This window comes from Petaurus breviceps, unplaced genomic scaffold (genome assembly GCF_028583685.1).
Source record: "Petaurus breviceps papuanus isolate PSGF00001 unplaced genomic scaffold, PetGlider_PUasm1.0 37, whole genome shotgun sequence".
Lineage (NCBI taxonomy): Eukaryota > Metazoa > Chordata > Mammalia > Diprotodontia > Petauridae > Petaurus > Petaurus breviceps.
Window position 1 is genome coordinate 48063432 of NW_027186296.1, and position 20884 is coordinate 48084315.

The 20884-nt window shown below is 34.2% G+C and overlaps 1 protein-coding gene across 2 annotated transcripts in view; it reads right to left on the bottom strand.

Moving 5' to 3' along the window:
• ENTREP2 (endosomal transmembrane epsin interactor 2) overlaps positions 1–20884 on the bottom strand; it is a 587469-nt gene that overhangs the window by 388122 nt on the left and 178463 nt on the right. For both annotated transcript variants that reach the window (XM_069098432.1, XM_069098433.1), the window contains exon 2: positions 8890–8946. In XM_069098432.1, the coding sequence (XP_068954533.1) occupies positions 8890–8946 (57 nt within the window). The remainder of the gene's footprint in view (positions 1–8889; positions 8947–20884) is intronic.

Below are 20884 nucleotides of genomic sequence, written 5' to 3' on the forward strand. Positions count from 1 at the left end.
AAACACTACTTTGCTGAAGCCACAGTTTAAGGTGGCCACTCTATGAGATGGTTATACTTTGTTTCTCAGTTTGGGCAAGTAAGGACAGAAGTGGGGAAAGGGTAATACCAACTCCATATTCACCTTGTTGTCTGATTATTTTGGCAGCACTAGGAAAGTAACAGTTAAACTGCTTGAACCAAACTTTGAAATGTGAGATCCCGTTTACCATGAGTTCATATTAGCATAATATCAACCCCTCAATCTTGGCTAGTAAAATTAACATATAAATTTAAGACCATTATTTGAGTAAATCATAAAGATGGCCATTTCAGTGACTACATGAGAATTTTAAAAGAGGCAAAGAGTATTTAAATTACCACTTGGATCTATAACACAAACATTATTAATAAATTCCAGTAGCTAAAAGCATTTTAAACAGGCTTACTTTTCTTAAGAAGACAGAATACAATATCCTGAGTAATACATTCTATCAGTTGCATGTAAAAGTTAGTTTTCTAAAAAAAATCCTTCTTAAACCTTTGGTTTTCAGTCTTTCAGCAGTGTTAGCATTTATGAATAATGCAATGTCCATCTTTCTGCTCATTTTTTAACATTAGTATCTATGATTATTTATTTGTAAGGCTGTTTCCACTAAAGATAAGTAAGCAATCTCAAAGTATTTCACTGAATCTTTCATGAAATTACCTAATCAGAGCCATACAATTTGATTCTTAATTGGCATCCGGCATAATGTAGAACCTCTTATAGAATAATGCAAAGGAGACAATTATCTCAATCATAGGGGCATTTAGTAGAAATGAAAAATTAAAAAAAAACATTCTTTTCCCACATGTATACTACAGCTTAGGAATCAATGCAAGAGATGATATCTTAGTTTTCAATGGTTTGAAAGGATGTGAATGGTTTGATTTAAAAAAATATATATCCTTTTTGTTTCCTTACCTCCTCATTCAATTCAATAGTCATTATCCTGAATATTCACCAAGCTATCCAATACACATAATCACATCTATGCTACCTTCCCAGAAAGAGAATGATCTCCTTTCCTTTTTTTGGCAGGTATTACATGCTCCCTCCATTTCACATCAGAGAAATTATATGAATCCTTTCTCAAAACTTCACACTAACACCCTATCTCTCTGTTCATATCCTTTATAGCCAAGCCAAGAAGGGAAAAGCACCAAATAAGCTTCTGACATAATGGATAAGACTCAAAGGACTTACTGAAAAGAAGCATCTAATAGCAAATGTCAAACCAAGGACAATTTACAGAGATGAAATAAGTGGGGTCCCCAACTGGTTAGGAAAACTCCAGACAGGCATTTCTTAAACTCTGTTTTGGAAGATGTTAATCCGGTTCTGTCATCTCATAACTACAAGCAAGCCACAAGTCCCAATCTCTATTTTCAGCGAAAGCCATCCTAAATTCACTAGGAGGTAAATGAGGTAGAGTGAACTGCATAACTTAAAAAAAATTTTCTTACTATTATACCCTCTCCCTACTATGTGATAACAAGTTAAATAAAACCAAACAAAGCAACTACCTAATCTATCTGTGTCACCTTTAAGGAGTGAGAAGTTCTCTCACTCATTCAGTGTAATAAACAGAAAAAGAATGGGGATTAGGATATGGAGAGACATGGGTTCCTCTCTGGCCTTTGATGCTGACTAGCTGGATAGCCAAGGGGAAATCACTGAGAAGCCATCTAGACATTATTTTTCTGCATCTGTAAAGTGGAGATAGCACTGCTTACACTATTTACCACCTTGCAGGGTTATGAAAATCAAAGGTGACAATGAAGGTAGAGCACCTTGTAAACTTTAAGGCATAAAAATCAATCATTATTATACCTACTCGTTTAAGAGTTAAAGAACCAGAGAAGTCAGCAGAGGAGGGAGAAGTATTACAATCCAACTTTCCCTTTAACTACTCTAACAAATATCTAAGAAAGGCATCTGACAGAGTATTGATTCTAAGTAGTAATCTAAGGAGAAGACACAGCAGGTCATCTTTCCAGGCCAAGATCACACATTCAACCCATCAGGGCCAGAAGTGTGGAACTGAGGTGGGTCATGATCAAGGACCCCAACCAGAGCCTCCATGATGTCCCCTCTGACCCAGATAGGATGATGCCAAACTCAGATACCAGGCTCAAAATAGGACCATCAGCATGACTATTCTGACTTGGAGATGGGATGATAGCCTTCTACTTCCCACTTGGAACATAGCCCACAGTTCTGGTGCCCTGAATCCAAAGCAGAATTAAGGACTCAACATCCAGGCTCAGAACAGGTATGCTAATAGTGGCTGAATTATTTCTTTAACACCATAGCAGGATTTGGGGACTCAGCAATCCAACTTAGAACAATCTAAGGGTTGGATTTTTTGAGAATAAAATTCTCTAAAACCATGAGTTAATTTTACTTAAAAAATTAAACTACCATTATCAAAAATAAAAAGAGAATATACAACAGATGAAGACAATTTAAGGAATATTATTAATCATTATAATAACTTAAGTGAAATGTGTGAATATTTACAAAAAATATGAAATGCCTAAATTAAGAGAAAATGAAATACAGGATTTAAATAGCCTGATCTCAGAAAAATAAATTTAGTAAGCCACAAAATAATTTCCAAAGGGAAAAAAGAAAACAAAAACCAGCTGGATAGTTAAGTGAATTCGGTCAAATATTCATAGAAAAATTAATTACAATGTTCCACAAACTGTTTGAAAAAAAAAGGAAGAAAAGGGATTCTACCAAATTATTTGTATGCTATAAATATGTCTTGATACCTAAAGAGGCAAAAATGAGAAGTAAAACAATAGATCAGTGCGCTTAAGAATTGCTGACACACAAAAAATAAACTATTAACAAAGATGTTATCACAAAGATTATATACTATGAAAGATTAAAATTATAATAAGAATCTTTAATAGGAATTCAGGACTGGCTCAACAATTATAAATTGTCAACATAAATTACTATAATAACAAAAGGCCCACATGATTATTTTAAAAAATGTAAAAAAAGTTTTTGACAGAATATAATACCCACTAATAAAAAGAGAAATGAAAACTAAAGCAACTCTATTTCCTCTACAAAGCTGACAAAAGAGCAAAATGGAAATTGCTGGAGATGTCTCAAGAAAACAAGTACATTGATGGTAGAGTTTTGAAATAGTCCAACATTCTGGAAGGCAATTTGGAAATATACCCTGAAAACTATTAAACTATAGATATCCTTTGGCCAGCAATACCAATGGGCCCCCAAGGAGGTGGCATGGTGGAGGGTAACATCCTATATGTGCAAAAAATATTTATAGAAACTCTTTTGTGGTACAAAAAAACCCCTGGAAACTAAGGGAGTACCCATAATATAGAAGTTCTACAAATTATGGTATATGAATATATTAGATTAGTATTGTGCCATAAGAAACAATGAAATGAACAATTCCAGAGAAACCTGGAAAAACATGTACTAACTGATGCAGAGTAATTTATAGGACCAGAAGAACAATTTGCAATATAAAAACACTTCTGTAAAAAAGGAGCTTTTAAAGATATAAGAACTCTTATTAAGACAATGAGCCATTACTGACTTTCCAGGAATGATGATCAAGAATACTCTACTTTTACCATTGGCTATCATCAATATCCTTCATCTCTGCCAAACAGAATCTTTCTTCCTTCAAGGTACACTCAGATATGACCTTCTATATGAAGCCTCTTTCATCCCCTCAAAGGTTAGTGCTCTGTCACTCAAACTCCCCAGTGTTTAATAATTTTGTTTTTATTTGCATTTATTCCTTATATTTGACATGTCCTTCCTGTCTTTCTTGTTAGGATTTAAGCTCTTTGCAAGTATGGATCATTTTATTTATTGCTTTTGCATCCTCAGCACCTAGCACACAGTGCTTGGCATACAGTAGAAGAGTCATAAACACTTGATTGATTAATCATTCAGACTCCCCTTGCTGCTGCCCAGTGATAAAACAAGTCATTATCTCTAACACTGCAATTGCAGATGAAGATAAAGGCAGTTCACTAGAATTTAACACCTACACCTATTTCATCCTTTCTACCTTCCAAATGTCTCCTACTTTTGTCCCCAGTCTCTGCTCTTACACATTCATGACCCTTATTCAAGCCCTTATCAGTTTTCCCCTGGACTACTCCAATAGCCTCCATAACTATCTCCTTGTCTCAAGAATATCCCCATCTTAACCCATCTTCCACTCAACTATCAATATGATTCTTCTAAAGTGTAAATCAGATCATGTCACTCACCTACTCAATAAACTTGGGTGGCTCTCTTACCTCAAGGATCAAATATAAACACCTATTTCACTTAAAGTTCTTCATACATTGTTGGAGCATCTATGAATATATCCAGACATTATGGAAAGCAGTTTGGGACTATGCCCAATGAGTCACCAGACTGTATATATACCCTTTGGCCTAGTGATGGCACCATGAAGCCTAAAATAGAAAAAAAAATAAAAAGGAAAAGGACCTATATGTCCAAAAATATTGTGAGTCTTTTTTTAAAATGCAAAGAACTACAAACTAACAGGGCACCCAATAATTAGGGAATGGCTGGACAAATTTTGATATATTGGTGTAATTTAATTCTATTGTACCATAAGAAATGAAAAAAGGAGATGATGCAGAGAAACTGGGAAGACATATAAACTGATATAGAATGAAGTAATCAGAACAAGGAGAACATTTTATACAATAATAACATTATAAAAAAAGGAAATATGAAAGGCCTAAGAGCCCTGGATCAATGCAATGCCTAACCATAATTCTAAGAGACTGATGAAAAAACCTGCTACCCACTTCTTGATAGAGAGGTGATGAGTTCAAAATGCAGAATAAGAATATATTTCTAAACATAGTCAGTGTGGGTATTTGTTTTGATTGACTATGTATATTTGTTACAAGATATTGGCTTTTATTTTTCTTCAATAGAAGGAAGTGTGTGAGACAGAAAATAAGTTTTAACTGAAGATAATTTTTTAAAGATAAAGCTCTTTCAAAAATATTAATTGCTTGTGAGTAGACCAAGCCAACATAACAAAAATGATAATGATACCTAAATTAACTTATCCAGTGCCATACCAATAAAACTAACAAAAAAACCTATTTTATAGAGCTAGAAAAAATAATCTGAAAAAACCTGAAAGGTAAAGAAGATTAAGGGAATTTATGGGGAAAAAAAACAGAAACGAAGGTAGCCTAGCCATACCAGATCTTAAATTATGTTATAAAACATCAATCGTCTAAACTATTTAGTACTAGCTAAGAAATAGTTGGATCAGTGGAATAGATTTCATACACAAGACACAGTACTAAATGACCATCATAATTAAGTGTTTGATAAACCCAAAGACTAGTTTCTGGGATAAAAACTCACTATTTGAATAAAAGCTTCTGGGAAAACTGGAAAACAGTATGGCATAAATTAGGTAAAGACCAACATCTTATATTGTATACCAAGATAAAGTAAAAATTGACACATTATTTAGACAAAGGGTGATACTATAATCAAATCAGGGGAGCAAGGAATAGTTTATCTATAAGATCTATGGAGAAAGGAAGAATTTTTGACCAAACAAAAGACAGAGAGCATTACGAGATATAAAATAGATCATTTGGAATATATTAAGCTAAAAAGTTTTTGCACAAACAAAACCAATACAACCAAGATAAGGAAAACAGAAAGCTGGCAAGTACCTCTGATAAAAGCCTCCTTTCTCAAATATATGAGAACAGGTTCAAATTAATAAAAATACAAGTTATTCCCAATTGAAAATGATCAAAGGATATGAATAGGCAGTTTTTAGATGAAGAAATCAAGGCTAACTATAGTCACATGAAGAAATGATCTAAACCATCAATTAGAGAAATAAAAATTAAAACAACTCTGAGATACTACCTCACACCTATCAGATTGGCTAACATGACAAAAAAGGGAAATGAAGGATGTTGGAGAGGATGTGGGACAGCTGGGGCAATAATGCATTGTTGATGGAGTTGTCAACTAATTCAATAATTCTGGAGAACAATTTGGAACTCCACCCAAAGGGTAATAAAATTATAAATGCCTTTTGGTTCAGCAATACCACAGCTAAGTCTGCATCCCAAAGAAATCATAAAAAAGAGAAAAGGACCTACATTTACAAAAAATATTTATAGCAACTCTTTCTATGGCAGCAAAGAATTGGAAATTTAAGGCATGCCCATTAAGTGGAGAATAACTGAACAAGTTGTAGCATATGAATATAATGGAATACATTATGCCACCAGAAATGAAGAGCAAGTAGATTTCAGAAAATCCTGGAAAGACTTACATGAATGGATGCAAAGTGAAGTGAGGAGAACCAGAACATTGTACACAGTAACAACAATGTTGTTCAATGATCAACGATGAATAACTTAGCTCTTCTCAGAAGTACAACCCAAGACAATTCCAAAGTACTCATGATAGAAAATGTTATCCACATTCAGAGAAAGAATTAATGGAGTCTGAAAACAGAACAAAGTATACTGTTTTCACTTCCTTAATCTTTTTCATGTTTTTTTTTCTTTTGATCTGTTTCTTCTTTTGAAACATAATATGGATGTTTTGCATGATCACATATTTAAGTTATTTAAAATTCTTACTTTTTAAGGAGAGGGGGAGGAAGGGATAAAATTTGGAACGCAATTTTTTTTAAATTAATGTTAAAAATTATCTTTACACGTAATTGAAAATAACACAAAATGCCTTTTTAAAAAATAATGTTATTCCTAATGCAGCCCCTTCCTACCATTAGAGACTTATTGTACTTCATTCCCCTCCATGGTTCTGCTTGCATTGACATACTTGCTTTTCCTCCCACATGACACCCCATCTTCTCTCTCCATGTCTTTGTACTGGCTGTCCCCCATACCTACAACATTCCACCCCTTCATTTCTACCTCTTAGTTTCCCTGACTTCAAACTTCAGATCAAATATCTTCTGCAGGAGGCTTCTCCCACTCCACCCTGCAGCTGTTAGTTTCTTTCCCCTCACATACTTTCTGTACACATTTTGTATGTACCTACTTATTTATATGTTGCCTCTTCCATTGGAATATAAATTTCTAGAGGGTAGAAACTGTTTTTTGCCTTTCTTCATGTCAACAGCCTTTATAGCATGGTACCTGATACACAGTAAGCATTTTTTGATAAATGCTTATTGACTGACTAGTAATGCCACTTTTCTATTCCATGACTATCTCTTTGTGGTAGAAAGGAAAATAAGTCCTGAAAGAAGAATTCTGAAATTTGCAAAATGTATTTCCACAAGCATTTAATGTTTTCTTCTTCAAAGCTAGTGGCTAAAAGGAGAGTATAAGAACTGCATGACTACTAAAGTGGGAAAAAGGTTATACCCTTTTCTGATACTCCCATTTTACTTCTTTTCTTCAAAATCCAACAATTACATTTCCAGTTTTGACACAGACACCCACCAGGTAGGTATACAATTATTGTTGTGTGATTACAGAGCTTCAGATAAAGCTCACTACATAATTTCCTGTTATTTTGAGGAAAAAGAAAACAGTGATACCATGCTACAGAGTATAAGATTTCCCACTCAAACCCTCTCTTGCCAAATGGGGCTCCTATGAAACCTTGACACAGAACATAACACTTTTTGGAATAGAATGACAGAAAAAAAATGAAACAGTAAGGATAAAATGAATAATTCATGGTTTTTTAATTGAATGAAATATAAAAATAACCTTTTAAAGTATATTTTAAATATAGAAAATTTGAGTAGATGAGAAGGAATGCAGGGACTGTAATATTTACTGATGAAGAGATTATCCAAATGGAAACTTATAGACACAAAGTAATAAATTTGTTTAGTGTTTATATATCTATATACTTATGTATAAATATATAGGTACACATACTCAAAGTTGAGTATTTGAATACACAACTTGTTTTCCTTTTCAAACAGACTACGTTTGACATTACACCATACATCCTTTTCTGTTTCCTTAGCTTGTTACTTCAACTTCTTAGAAAAGGAATCATCCAATGCCTTTTATTTGCCCCATTTGGACTAAAGTGTTTAAACCATTTCTTCATTCCTCAAGTCACTGAGAAGTACATTTTACAATTTTTAAAAATATAAAATTCACAACCTTCTAACTTGGATCAGTATACACTATGCATGTGTCTTAAGAGCTATAAAAAAGTAGCACCTACATCTTACAGATATATTTGTTTCTTGCATTGCCTCACCTAGAATAACTAATAACTCAATAATGCACATATAAAAACATACCATGAATACTTTCAGAAATTCTCTTGGAATGGAATACATAATGCCTTTGGATAATTTTTACAAGCTTAGCATCATTCAAATGACATTTTATAGATTTCTGCTACTCAGATTCTACAACAAAAAAAACCCTATATTAGCTTTAAAATATTCACATCCTATTATTTTTTAAAGTTAATATTTTATCAAAACGCAAACATTTTCAGTTAAATTATTTCATTAGATTTGTATTTGTTTATTGAATCATTCATATTTTGATAGTTATTGTTAATATGTTTATCTTTTTTTGTTTAGACTTGCAATTTCATTGTGTAGAGAATTTGTGATGAGGAAACTATACCAATACAGAGTTACAACTGTTCTTAAGTTCACAGTGGCAGAGAGTTGTTTGGGACACTGAGAAATTTAATGCCCTGCCCAGGCTAACAGAACCAATATGTGTCAGAAATAGGATTTGAACCTACATCTTCATAATTTCAATATTGGCTCTCTGACACACAGGTCTTCTATACTGACAGACCTAAACTGTTCAGTTTAATCAGATCAGAATTATTACTTACCACAAGGGATAAGGGCCTTTTCCAAGAAACAACACCAATCAGTCCTGACAAGAGCACCTGAAATCAAGTACAAACACTTCTGTAAGGTATAACTATTAATGTCTAAAAACAAAATAAAATAAATCTGAAAATACTTTTTTCTAAACAGATTGGGAGTTGATCAAGAAGATAAAATGTATCATATATAATAGACACTTGACAAATATTTGCTGAACTAAAAAAAATATAAGCATCACAATATTGAATGAGCAAGATTTTCCCCGCTGAGTATAGGCATACTCCATGAAAATTTAACAAAAATTTAGGTCATATAAAATTATATTATAGGGTATGCCTATCTCTTAAAAAGTAGCAGTAATAATAGTGTTAGTGGTAATGATAGCAAAAATTAGTAGGGGTACCTAGGTGGTGCAGTGAGTAAAGTGCCGTCCTGGAGTCAGGAGGACCTGAATTTGGTTCCATCCTCAGACACTTAACACCCACAAAAAAAAACCAACTAGCTGTGTAACCTTGGGCAAGTTACTTAACCCCAACTGCCCTCCAAAAAGTAAAAAAAAAGTGGAATTAACTTTCTGTCTACTGATTACCTACCAAAATAGTTCCTAGTAGCTAGCATTACACATCAGAAGTTAACTATCTTTCATGGGCTACTTATGACAATACCCCATACTACAAATATAAATCTCAAAATGTCCTGGAGAATTCACCAATAAGCAATATTGGTTGTTATTCAAAACTGCTCAGATGTAATTTTGAGCCATAAAGAGTTAGGAATAACATTTTGATAGATATATTTATACTAAATACTTATAATCACTAAGAATGAAAAGTTTTCAAAATATAAATATTTAGCAAAGGAAATCAAAATTGTTTAAGAACAAGATGAGTCACATATCTTTCTACCAATGGAGTTGTAGCAAGGTTGCTTTCAGTGAACCTACAGAAGACAAGCTTACATCTTAATACTTATAATCAAATACAAAAAGCAGTTATTTTATCCATCTGTGCAATAGTACATAGAATAACAGTAGGATGGCGGCTCCCCTGCATTATTTCTATATGATCCTCACCAAAAAAGATGAGAACAACATTATAATAAAACTGTAATTCATATAACTTGATATTTTAAGTGGCTTTATTTTTATTACTTATTTATATTATGATGAAACAGTTATGAATAGACAAATTTCACACTCTAAATTAAATTAGGTCTTTATAGAGAACTGTGACAAACTTTTAGGACAGTTATTATCAGGTTCCTCTTCCCTACAACTTTACCCTTCCTCTACCTTAGAGACCTAAGTTTTCTCCCTTGGAATTTGAAGTAAGAATAAGGTTGAATACCATTTATGAAGGACGCAGAGACACGGGGTGCTGGTATTGCAAATTTCCTTGATGTTATGCTGGTCCCAAGAACAATCTTAAATTTTCCTATTATGCTTCTGACTATTCACAGAAGGAAAAGTCAACAACAATTTAAAACCTACTCCTTCCTCCAAACTTCCCCACTGAGAGGAAAAGGAACTATACTTCCTGGCAGCCAGATAAGCAACCTGAAAACCAACTTTAACATTTCAACTCTTCCTCTTTTCACCTCACCATATCAAATCAGTTATCAAGTTTTATAAATTTTATCTTTATAATATCTTTCACAGTTATGTCCTCACTATACAAATGACTCTAGGAAGAAAAAACAGACTCCCAAGCTTGGAATTTAAAGTCTTTCAAAACCTGCCTTGACCCTACCTTTCCAAGTTCTAGAAAAACTGACTTGTTTGCTCTTCTGATACTTAGCATCCCACATCAGCCTTCAAGCCTTTACACTCCCTCCTCATGTCTATCAAAACCCATACCTTCCTTCAAGCTTCAGTTTCTGTGTAATCTCCTGTGGGAAGCCCTTCCTGAATCCCCTAGTCCTTTTTCCTCAAATGATCATGGATATACTCATTTGTTTGTTGATGTGGGTTGTTGAATCCCCTTCCCTCTCACAGAATGCAAGACTCTTGGAGGAAGGGGCTGTTTGTGCTTGTCATTTTCTTGTTATATATCTAGTAGCTAATGTAGTATACTGTACAGCATAGGCCCTTAGGAAAAAAAAAATATTTGTTGGATTTGGACAAATAGTTCAGGTAAACTGAAAGGGAAAATAGTGGCATATAGGTTTCCTTTGTAATTGGTTCACTAGTGCCTTCAGGGACTTGCTCAGTGACCATTTCTTGATTGTCCCAAATATCAAAGAATTCTAAGTAGGCCAATTAGGTTACTCTCTCCACTGTCTAGCAGTGAATATGGAAAGGATTTAGAGTATCAGAAATCAAATGCTATTATGGCACGGGCTTAAATAAAAGAATTAATGTTATAATGAAACAATATTGGTAGGCATAACCTTATGAGGCTTATTTAAGGCTTTGGAAAACACAAGGGTGTTATTTAGAAAATTGCTTATAAATAGTACCCTTGTAATTTGAAAAAGATCATATACCACCCACCTGTGTTTATATCAAGGTTAATTATTCACTTTGGATCTCCTTATCAGGCTTTTTAAGCTAAAAAATAATAAAGAGATGACTATTAAACTAACATTTGTGAGAACTTAAAAACAATATTTTAGGATTTTAAACAAATTTAGTTACTGCAAATGTTTTGATAAGTATGTGTGTTTACACATATACATACATATGCATATAAATCACATATGTATATATACATTAATATACATTAGCCTATCTTTATGTTACCATATACACAACACATATATATATTTGTGCATATGTGCATGTACATATATATGGAGAGAGTCTCTATGTCACATGTATACATTGTGGCATATATATGTAAGATATAAAATCTGTAATATAGGTTTTGTTCTAATTTGTTCACAATCTGTTAAAGTTGGCTCCAGCACATCCCAGGGTGCATGGGAAAGGTGTGCTGTAGAAGGTAATATAAGCTTAGCCTTGAAGAAAGCCAGGTAATCTAAGAGACAAAGGTCAAGAGGGAGTACATTTCAGGCATTGGGGACAATGAGTACAAAGGTATGGAATGTCCTTTAGTTAGAACAGCAAGCAGACATATTTTTACAGATTCCTGTAACATCTATAACAGAATTCAATCTCCCTACCTCAAATCCTCCATTTCTGTTAAGTATATTACTATCTTCTTAGTCTTTCAGGCTTATAACTTTAGTATCATCCTAAATTCCCCAAAAGGTAGAGTCAACCATGTAGGACTGTAGCTAAAAAAAAAGTGACTAGAACTGGAGATAAACAGAGAGACAGACAAATAGAGTTTGGTATCTTATGCATAGAATTGGTGATTGAGCCTATGGGAAATAATGAAATCACCAAATGAGATTGCTACATAATTCAAAGAAAAGGGCACTCAAGACAGAGCTTTGGGGGACATCCACAGATAGTGGGCAAAATATGGATGAAGAACCAACAAAATAGACAAAGGAGGGGTCAGACACATCGGGGAAACAGTCAGAGACACCAGTGTCATAAAAACCCAAAGAAAAGAGAGTATAGATGAGTTTAGATGGATTTTTCACAAAGTTAATTAAAAAGGAATGAGAGATATAAGATGATAGCACGGATGGTAGAAAGTTGTTTAAAGATGCAGGAAACATGGATATATTTGTAGGCAGCAGGAAAGGAGAGAGTAGACAGGGAGCAACTGAAGATAAGACAGTATGAGAATGACAGGAGGGTCAATCTTCTGGAGAAAATGAGCATATAAGATCCATACTATATATATAGTATAAGTGTTAAACACACAGCTAAGGGGCCATATGGTCCACAACACATCACAATGGGCCCTGAACTAGAAAATAACTGAAAAATACTGAATAAAATACATGCAACCATAATAGATAACATTACATTTTAAAACTAAGTCAATATGCAGTCCACAGGAATCCTTATATATATATATTGGCATCCCCTCTTTCTAGTAGAGCTTAACACCACTGATAAAGGATTTAGCCTTGGAAAAGAGAAAGACTAGGGCAGTGTTAAAGATCTGGAGAAAAATGTCTGAGGGGTCATGAGATGATCAGGGTCTGCACCACGGTGCTAGCTATGTCAGGTATAAGAAGGAGAGGCATATGAGAGGTGCTATAATGGTAAAATGGTCAGGATTTGTCAACTGATTGGATGTGAGGGGGGAGGTAGATGGAGTGAAGAACCGAAGATGACTCTGAGAGAAGGTAGTAGTACTCTCAACAGCAACAAGGAATTTAGGAAAATGAAAGGTTGAGTTCAGTTTTGGACATGTTGAATTTGAGATTATAAGATATCTACTTCAAGAAGAATAATAGGCAGTTAGAGATAAGAGACCAGATGTCAAGACAGGGGTTAGAGTTAGACAAGAAATTATTATTTTTTTTTTTTTTAGCAATCGGGGTTAAGTAACTTGCTCAAGGTTACATGGCCAGTTATTTCTGGGTGTGGTGCTGAGTGTCTGAGCCCGGGATTTGATCCAGGTCATCCCGACACTGGAGCCGGTGCTCTTACTCGCTGAGCCACCTGGCCGCCCCTAAGCAATTGGGGTTAAGTAACTTGCTCAAGGTTACCCAGCCAGGTGTTTCTGGGTGGGTGCTAAGTGTCTGAGCCCGGGATTCGATCTCCAGGTCTTTTCAACACTGGAGCCGGTGCTCTTACTCGGTGTGCTACCTGGCCGCCCCTAGACAAGTAATTCTAAGAAACATCTGCATAGAGATGATAATTTAATCTATGGAAGCTCAATCACTCAGTGAAACAGCATAGAAGGAGAAGAGAAAGAGGCCCTAAACAGGGCCTTGAGGGAAACTCGTAGCTAGCAGACACAATCCAGATAAAGATCCAGGAAAGGAGCAGTTATATGGGTAAGGGGAGAACACAGTGTGAACCTATAGAAAGTGTTCAAGAAAAGAGGGTGATAATCATGCCAAAGGATGCAAAGAAGTCAAGAATAAAGAAGACTGAGGAAAGAATATTAGATTCCGGAATTAAGAGATCACTTGTAATTTTGGAGACAGCAGTTCCAGTTGAATAAAAAGGTTTTAAACTGCAGGCCCAGGAGACATGCTCCTTGCGGAAAACTGAATCAAATATGAATCAGGGCCCAAAGCAGCCAGACCTCACCCTAATCAGTACCAGACAGCTGTGGAGGGCACATACCTGTTGTCTTGATGAATAAAAGGGAAAGCAATGACACAGAGGTATGCAATGCTATTATTTCCATGCTGAGAGGAGCCCAATGTTTTCAGTGCAAAACAATCTTCAGAAGGAGCTGGAACTGATTACTCTGCCCATTTTGGTAAAAGTTAAGAATAATATCTGCTTCCTTCAGCAGGACAATAGCTGAGAAGAAAGAAGACAAAAGGGGAGGAAAGAGAAGATTCTACTTTACTTGAGCCTTTCCTTTCCTCATCTCCCCTATCTTTCCCTCTATTCAACCCAGGAAAATGTCATTTAAACTTTTATTCTCCAAATTTGGCTAAGCAGTAATGTGTATCATACTGAAAATATTGTCCTCAATGGAACTAAATGTTCTCTGCATCATGATTTTGCAGAACACCATGACTTTATGGAACCAATTAAACAGGCATAGAAATAAAAGTCCAAGTGCTGAGGTATGCCAGCTTATAATCAAATCATTGATTAGAAGACCTCATTAAAAGTTAAAAGACTAGTGAGCTAAACTTCTCTTCAATTGCTAGGGGGTGTGCCTGATTCCTTTATATCCTACATGGTACCTACCACATAAGACTAGCCATATAGTGGGTGCTCAATGAAATGTGTTAACTGAATACACATGTTTAACACTATACAAAAACATACACAAATGTACTTAAAATCCATGATGAATAAGTAATATGGGGGCGGCTAGGTTGGCGCAGTGAGTAAAGTGCCAACCCCGGAGTCAGGAGGACCCAAGTTCAGTTCTGAACTCAGACACTTAACACACACACACACACACACACACACACACACACACACACACACAAACTAGCCATGTAACCTTGGGCAAGTTACTTAACCCCAATTGCCCTCCAAAAGGCAAAAAAAAAAAGTAATATGTCAATGATTTATGTGACAGAAATAAGAATCTTACTCATAAAAATGAGTTTGAATTAGACAAAGGTTTGGCATATAGTTACTCCTATTTAAGACATGTGGAGAAATTATATTCTCATAAATACCTATAATCCAGTTGCTTAAAAATTTTTTTGATGTCTTTGCTTTTACAAAACATTCATCTCTGAATACATCCCTCAACATCCCATTAACCAGTAAATTTTCCCTTTTGACAAATATCTTTTTAAAAGAGTTAAGCAAAACCAGTTCTGACAATATGCCTATTTATCACTCATAGTTAGCCACATGTGCAATCAAATCAAGGAGATGAATTGTCTTACCTTTTTCAAACTTGATATACAGTTTTCATTTTACTGTTTTTTTTTTCAATTACATTATTATAGTCTCTGTGAATATATTATTTTCCTGGTTCTGCTTACTGTACTCTGCATCAACTCATGGAAGTCTTCCAATATTTCTCTTAATTCCTCATATTTTAATTTTTGTGGCACACTATTTTATTATACTCTTATACCACATTTTGTTCAGCTATTCTCCAATTGATGGCATTCATTTTGTGACCAATACTTTGCAAAAATAAAAATGCTGCTACAAATAACCTATTATTTGTGACATTTTTGGGTCATTGATCCAAAAAGTATGTACCCAGAACATTCCTGGGCCAAAGAGAATTGCCTTTTCAGTCTTCTGTTTGTTGGGGTTTTTTTGCATATTTTTCAAAATTGGTAGACCAGTTCATAGCTCCACTAGCAGCACCTCAAACACTTATTATTTTCATCTGATATTATTTTTGCCAATTTGCAGTGTATAAGGTGAACAGAGCAATATTTCTCATGGTTGTTAATGATCTGCAAGTTTTCTTTTGAGAACTGTTTTACATGCTCTTTGATTGCTTATTAACTAGAGAATGAACCTTGGTTATATACTTGTATTAAATTACTACACAACTTGTATAGCAGAACTTTATTAAAAATATAGATTTTCTCCCAGTCAACAATCTGCCTTATTATCCTACTTGTATGTATTTTATTCATGCACAAAATTTTCAATTCAGGTATATGAATGAAATAGTATGAAATAACTATTAAGGTCCCTTCTAGCTTTAACTGTTCTTTGATTAATTTTATGCAATCAAAATTGTCTTTTTGTTGTGATCTTTTGTGATCTCTTGTATTCCTTATTTCATTATGAATTTGCCCCCTAGTCATACCTGTGAAACTTACTTCTTTCTATCTTCCTTCAACTGTTTAATGTTATTACCTTTTAAATTTAGGTCACTAATCCACTTGCAACATAATGGTTTGAGACACTGGTCCAAATCTCCTTTTTGCCCACTTATTCTCCAATTTTCTCAGGAATTCTTGTCAAAAATTAAATCTTTCTTCAGGTAGTCCATGTTCTCAATGTTTATCTGACCTTGTGCGATAGAACTTATTTTCCTCAAATATGCTAATCTTCCAATTCCTCAATCTACTCAGTTAATTAAGACAATAGGTAGTTATTAAAGGTATGCTATGTGCCAGGCAAAATGCTGTAATGGGGAACAAAGAAAGATAAAAACAGTCCCTGTCCTCAAGGAGCCTACAATCTAAAGGGGGTGACAAAATTCAAAGAACTATGTACCAATAAAAGAATAAATACAGAATAAATTGGAAAAAATCTCAGAGGAAAATCACTATAATTAAGGTGAAAGGTTTCTTGCAGAAGGTGAGAATAAAGGCTAGTCAAATCAACAACTTATTAAGGAACTACTACATGCCAGGACCTATGCCAAACCCCAAGGGATACACATAAAGGAAAAACACATCTCCTGCCTTCAAGAAACATATATTTTAATGAAGCAGACCACATATAAATAACTAGTTTAAAGACAAGAGATATACAAGAGTAGATAAAAGGTAATTTGAGATAGGAAATTTTGGGAGGGATCATAATTTCCCATGAATTCTCATATGAGTTCAGTGAATTATCTTGGATTGTATCTTATTACTCAAATGTTGTCCTATAATCCATGCTTCCTCAAATATACACTTAGAGGTGCAATAATTCTAATTTCAACAAACAATGATTCAGACAAATTAAGCCACAGTTCTGTATTAATACAATAGTAATTTAAGGAAATCTAGGAATAAAAGTCAAAGAAAATTCTGATTCTGTCATTGAATCGTAAAATTACTATATATAGTGTTTATAAAATGCCTCAATTCCCAAGGGAATCTTGTGAAGTTAATTTAGTCTAGCTGTCATTCACCTAATAGGTTGTGCCACTAAAACTGATAACTTTTCTCATTTTACTCTGACTTGAATAATTTTGCAGGCCTACTTTCTTAAATCTCTGACTATTAATGGAATGCATATATACTGCAAATTAACTTTGGAGAATCATTATGAATAAAATTTCCAAATGAGTGGGATTAGTTAACTCCCCTTTTTGTTAATTCCTAAAAGCCTAGAAAATTCTGTTTGCATCTGCTATTCACAGTGAACCTTTAAACACTCTTTTCTGATTAAACCTAATTCTACATTTACAAGTCCAAATGCAATTCTTAAGAATAAAAAACAGATTTATATTAGTATCAAGAAACATGAAATTAGAAAAAAAGAAATAACTCCCTGCCAAGGGTGATTAAGCAATATAAAATGCTAATAAAGGAAATAGTAGTATCGTCATTCCTAATAATATTATACATAAAGACAGGCAATCTCCTATACATTTTAAATTAGAAATATGACTGCATGAACAGAGAAGTCTGAACTAAATAACTTCTTGAAGTCTTTTCTCCAAAATAACTAGTAAAGCAGCACAACTGATAGAGAGACATCCTCAAAGCAAGAAAGAAGTAGGTTCAAGTTCCTCCTTTGACAGATACTGGTTGCAACTTCTCATTGCTCTAGTGAACTCTCTAAGACTTCAAACTGCAAAAAAGATACCCACTTAAATTGGTAGAGGGAGTTTCCTCACGCAGAAAGCCTATTCTACTAAAGAAATCGTAGGTCTGTGGTATTTATATCTATTCCTAATAATGTCTTATTCAATGCACTATGAAAGACTTTCTCTAAACTCTCATATAGTTCATATATTTACTAATCCAAGGGCAGTCAAAAGTTACGCAGCAATTTAAGAATTTTATGTTTATTCAGTCCTTCCTGGTATATAATATTTATTGGCAATTAATACTCGTTCATAGAATATATGAAATATGTGTCCAGTCATCTTCACTGAATACCAATTCACTTCTAAGTGACTAGTCACTTGTTGCTCTCTGAACCTAGTCACAGTCTCAAAACCTTGTAGTCATTTTAGATTCTTCACTCTCCCTCAATTCTGCTCTATATAGGAAAACAAGTCATCTTGAATGGGTATATCTTGGTCAACATGCAAGGCTAATGGGCCTTTGTACACCTTTTATTAGCTGTAAAGAGAGGGGTAAATAAGAACTGCCTAGCTTCCAGGGAGAATACTGAAGGGTACAGACCAAGGTAAATGAGAGCTGTAATAGCAGATTTGTAAGGGGCCCATGGGGAAGGCACTGAGTATTGAGCAAGTGATGCCAGAACTTAATTCAAGCTAGAGGCAAAATGGAGCTATAGAAAGGGTTGGCTAGGTGACACAGCAAAAAGAGCACTGGCCCTGGAGTCAGGAGGAGCTGAGTTCAAATCCGACCTCAGACATTTAACACTTACTAGCCAGGTGACCTTGGGCAAGTTGCTTAACCCCAATTGCCCTCCAAAAAGACAAAATAATAATAATAATAATAATAATAAATGAAGCTATAGCTGATCATGAACAGATCAAGAAACAGGTAAAGTCATAACAGGAAGATGTGATTGACATCACATAGGACATTAAAAACAAAACCTAAGAAGTAAAAGAACAAAATAAGAAGGGGCAACAAGATACACTTAGTTTTCCACAAAACTTTACTGTACCAATAAAGTTCTAATGCCACTTTTTACCCTTTTAAATGTTTCTAAGGACAGGTCAGCCACTCTTGTGAATTAAGGAGGAGAGTCTTCCCTTGAAGGAAAAAGAAAGTTCCTTAGTAATAATCTAGTACAATTCTCTCATTTTAGAGAGAAAGATTCTAGCTATTCTATTTATTATCAGTCTGTCTTAATCTCTAGAATGAATAGATTGTTCTTAGATAAGTAATTTTTCTATAAAAATAAATCTTTGCAAGAGGTAGTAAAATATCCCTCATGTGAATGAGGGCAGGGTCTCCAAGGTTTGATCCATATTTGTTGTGCATGCAAAGTGGCATCACATTGAGAGGTTGGGTAGGAAGCAGGGAATATAGTTTGAATTTTGAAGATGATGAGAAGCTGTGAATCTACAGGTAGTTGAATTAATGATTCTTATAATGGGGGACCAAGGAAAAATGAATGAATAAATATTTGTTGTACATTATTACTATGTGCAAAGCACTATGCTAAGCACAGGGAATACAAATAAAAAAGCAAAGATTATCCCTGCTTTCAACAAGGGAAAGCAACACAGAAAGAGAAGTGATGGTGGCCACTTGCAACCAGAAAAATTAAATGGATAACAATGGGGATGAGAGAAGAATAGATTCACACACTCTGTTCAGGAACACTGGCAGAGTTGATTTAATCATGATAGGTTGCATTATAGGACAAAGATAATAATAATGAGATTCATATGAAAGAAAAAAGTCAAGAATCTCAAGAGAAATAATGAAATGAGAATGAAGGGAGTCTAGCAGTCTCAGGCCTCAAACTATAATACAAAGTTGTAAGTATTAGACAATAATTTGGTATTGGGTAAAAGCATAGATCAAATGGATTAGGTAAACAATACACAAAAGCAAATGTTATCCTAGTAGTTAAGGATTCAAAAAGCACAAAGACTACTGATAACAGGGATGTATTATTTGCCAAAATATATACACACACAGAGACAGAGAAAGAGACAGAGAGAGAAATAGAGAGAGACAGAGACAGAAAGAGACAGAAAGAGAGAAAGAGAAAATTAGATAGCAGTATGGAAAAAAATTACATTTGATCAACATTTTAACCTTTGTACCAAGATAAATTCCAAATGGGTATATAACCTATATATAAAGGGTTATATCCTAAATAGATTAGAGAAACAGGGGGAAAATGACCCACTAGATCAATGGATAGAAGAAAAGTTAATTACTAAATAAGGAAAAGAGAGAATCATAGAAGACAAAATGGAAAATTTTCTATTATATAAAATTTTGAAAGTTTTGCATAAAGAAATTTATCAAAGACTAAAAGAAATAACTGGGGAGAAAATTTTGCAGCAAGTTCTGAAAAAAGTCCCTGAAAAAGTTCTCATTTCTAAGATACATACAGAACAGTTTCAAATTCATAAGAAAAACAGCCATTCCTCAATCAATAAATGATTATAAATAGAAAGTTCTCACAAGAAGAAACTCAGGCTATTTAGACTATTTTCACACTAAAAAAAATGCTACCAATGACTTCTAATTAAAGAAATGCAAATTAAGGCAATTTTGAAATTCTACCTCACACATTTCAGAGTGGCCAAGATGACAAAAAAAAGGAAATTATAGATGTTAGAGGGGCTGTGGTCTGCTGGTGGACCTGTAAATGGGTACAAGTATTCTGGGAAGTGATTTGGAATTATACACAAAAAGCTCCTAAACAATATGTACTCTTTGGGCCAGTTACACCGCTATTAAACTCACATCTAAAAGAAATCAAAGAAACAGGTAAAAAGGTCAATTGCGTATACAAATAATTATACAGACCTTTTCGTAGGGGCACAAAACTAGAAACTAAGAGAAAAATTCAAATATCAAGGAATAGATGAATGAATAAGTTGTGGTATATGAATGAGATTAGGTTCATGGAAGAAATGAGGGAAAAGATATTTTTAAAAGATGTGGGAAAATGTATTAGAAGTA